The sequence below is a fragment of the Notolabrus celidotus genome, chromosome 18, assembly GCF_009762535.1.
Source record: "Notolabrus celidotus isolate fNotCel1 chromosome 18, fNotCel1.pri, whole genome shotgun sequence".
In the NCBI taxonomy this organism is placed as follows: Eukaryota; Metazoa; Chordata; class Actinopteri; order Labriformes; family Labridae; genus Notolabrus; species Notolabrus celidotus.
In genome coordinates, this window is record NC_048289.1 from 9,991,693 (window position 1) to 9,994,423 (window position 2,731).

A 2,731-nucleotide genomic window follows, 5' to 3' on the forward strand; every position below is an offset into this window, starting at 1 on the left:
AGACAGCAAAATAGCTGTTTGGACTGCTTGTGGAGAACAGGTGAGGAGAGGAGCAAAACGACACACCATTGACACAAAAAATTTAATTGTGCATCTTAAGATCTGTCATCCTGAACGGCATCAAATTCATGAATTTTGGTGTTGGTGTCAAATAAACCTGTCAGCAGCCTCTCTAGAAATAGAGCAGTGATTACCAAAAGGTGATGGAGCTTGCCAAAGAAAATAATAATAATTGTATTAATTGTTCTTAATAACCAGTGTTTCAGCTTTTGGTGGACGATGCAGGCTTCTGCAGGCTAATGATGGAGCCTGCACTGTGTCTAGCTGGTGTCACTTCTCAGATGTTGCCTTACCTGAACATCTGGACATTGTGTGTAAGTGCTGTCAGCACCCTGAGCCTCACTGTCCAGTGGACTGACGATATGCAATCCACAAAAATGATTCTTTTGTTTTTCATTACTGAATATGAAAATGATACATTTATTATTTCTGGTTGTTGTTTTAATATCTGGACAATGAAAAAGGGTGTTTAGATCGGTATCAACCAAAATGAGTTTGAAAGTATCGGAATATCGGATATCTCTGCACTTTGATATGTGGGAAAGACAAATGGAGACAAAATTATTGAGGATGATTGATTTTCGGTTCAAATAGCAGGAGAGGTGATTGGACTTGTGTTGTGGTAAATCCTGCACAAGTGTTGCGAAGCTTAAAAGAAGAATTGATTTCAACATCTTTTGCAGCAGAAATAGTTTGGTCAATCATTCTTTTTTCAATTTTTTGTTTATTTCAAATATAAGTCATGCTTACAAGCAAAGCACATGGTACACACGGGATGAAATACAAAATATATGAAAAAAAGAAAAAATGGAAGAAGGAAAAAAGAAAAAAGCACAAACAAAAAAAATGCAAAATTAGAAACATTTAGAAAAAAGTGATGAAGTGAAGCAAAATAAAGTAGTTGTACATGATTAAATGAGTCAGTGACTGACTCAGAGAATGTTATGGCTCAATGTTTAACGTACGTAAAACACCATGTCAACACCATTAGTATTTTGCCATCTTATTCCCCAAGCTTCCAAGCCCCAGCCTAAATCTAGGACTCTCTTTTTACTTCTCTCTAAACTAAAAGTACACCTGTCAATCATATATGACAAGAAATTCAGTTCATGTGATAATTTGCTGTGAAAGATTGGCAGGGTTTTGGATGAGCGAGTCACATGTGGTTCAGTGTTGTTAGTATAAACTCAGGGAAATCATTCATTCATGTGCAGGCAGCATGCAGATATGCATAAGTGTTAGAGGGACTGCACGTAAACATTCAGAGATGGAAACTGGACGTCCTGAGATTCCAACATCTGCAGCCGATGACACATGCATGCTAATACACACACATACATGCATTCACAAACACACACAGACTACACTCATGTGCAGACACTCATGCACATGAGCAGACATACCCACAAACTTCTACCCATCTATTTCTTACACACTATGTCCCACTCATTCACACTTCTACACGCCATCACTCTCCTCACCTGGAGTTGAGGTCAGAGTGCGATGCCCCCACTGTGCCTCCTCCTCCGCTTCCTCCTCGGCTCTTCTCCAGGCCCAGTTTGGTGAAGATGCCCACCAGCACCATGATAGCCACCACGCCGCAGATGATGTAGACGATGAGGTGTGTGCTGTCCCGGTCCCCGTCCTCCTGGCCCTCAGTGATGGCTGCCACAGGTTTGCCGGTGTTGGCCCAGATGGGCGTGTCGTAGTTGGAGCAGATTCTCTGGTCCAGACGCTGCTGACGGAACTGGCAACAGAAGCGGTAGAAGCAGGTACCGCAGCAGTACAGAAAGACGCCGGCGTTGCAGTTGAACGGTGGGTCCCATTGGCCCATCACGTCGTAGTAACCTCGACAACGTGTCCCTCCGACAGGAGGCACATCCTCGTCGTCTGCATCTCCACCGCTGGAGGGAGTGGACAGCCCTGTCTCTGGAGGAGTGTTCTGAGTGGGCTCAACATAATTTAGAGATGTCTGGTTGATAGGTGTTGTGGGGGCAATGTAAGGGTCACCGTCTGTTGCTGTTGCTGTGGCGATGGATGAGTCCTGGGTGATGGCAGGTTGAGGTGTGAGGAAGGAGAGGAGGAGGAAGAGGAAAAGGTGGTAGAAGGGACATATGGTGGCTGCCATGCTGCTGGAGCGCCGTTCTGTCCAACGTTCCACCTGCAGGAAGCAAAGAAGTGTCAAAAAACATAAAGAAAACAACGCCAGTGAGATTTTTTTTCTATTTCAAACTCACGAACTTAAAGTGGAAGTTAACTCATCATGACATGTCAACAACAGTCCCAATGAGGCTGAGTTTTGGACATGCAAGGACAAACTTACACTACATAAGAGCATGCATTAACTGTTGAAAACACTTGCAGCATGTTCTCTGTGAAAATTGATTGACGCCTGTATGATTAAACCCATGATGCATCAGTTGACCTGGCAATGCTTATGGAATCAATAACAGAGAGAGGATGCAGGACGTTTAAACAGGTCAGTTAGAATCACTGCTGCAGACTGTTACTACTCAGTGAGACATGATCAATGCCAACTTTCAGGTTTTAAAAAGCAAAGTGAGGCAAACTAGAGAATCAGCAGTGTAATGACAAGATGTGACAGAAAGATATCTGCCCTCAAAGTGAAAAACAATAATGGAAAAGAAAGGATCAAAATTAGCACAACAGC

The 2,731-nt window shown here is 43.1% G+C and overlaps 1 protein-coding gene across 2 annotated transcripts in view; it reads right to left on the reverse strand.

Moving 5' to 3' along the window:
* Positions 1-2,381, reverse strand: part of shisa8b (shisa family member 8b) — a 44,550-nt gene extending 42,169 nt beyond the window's left edge. Inside the window, exons 1-2 of one of the 2 annotated variants that reach the window (XM_034708228.1) lie at positions 2,302-2,381; positions 1,542-2,221 (exon numbers count right to left, since the gene is read on the reverse strand). In XM_034708228.1, coding sequence (XP_034564119.1) covers positions 1,542-2,188 — 647 coding nt within the window. In that variant the 5' untranslated portion in view covers positions 2,189-2,221; positions 2,302-2,381. Of the gene's footprint in view, positions 1-1,541 lie in introns of both variants that reach the window. The other variant, XM_034708229.1, reaches the window with a different exon arrangement.
* Between the last annotated feature and the right edge of the window lie 350 nt (positions 2,382-2,731).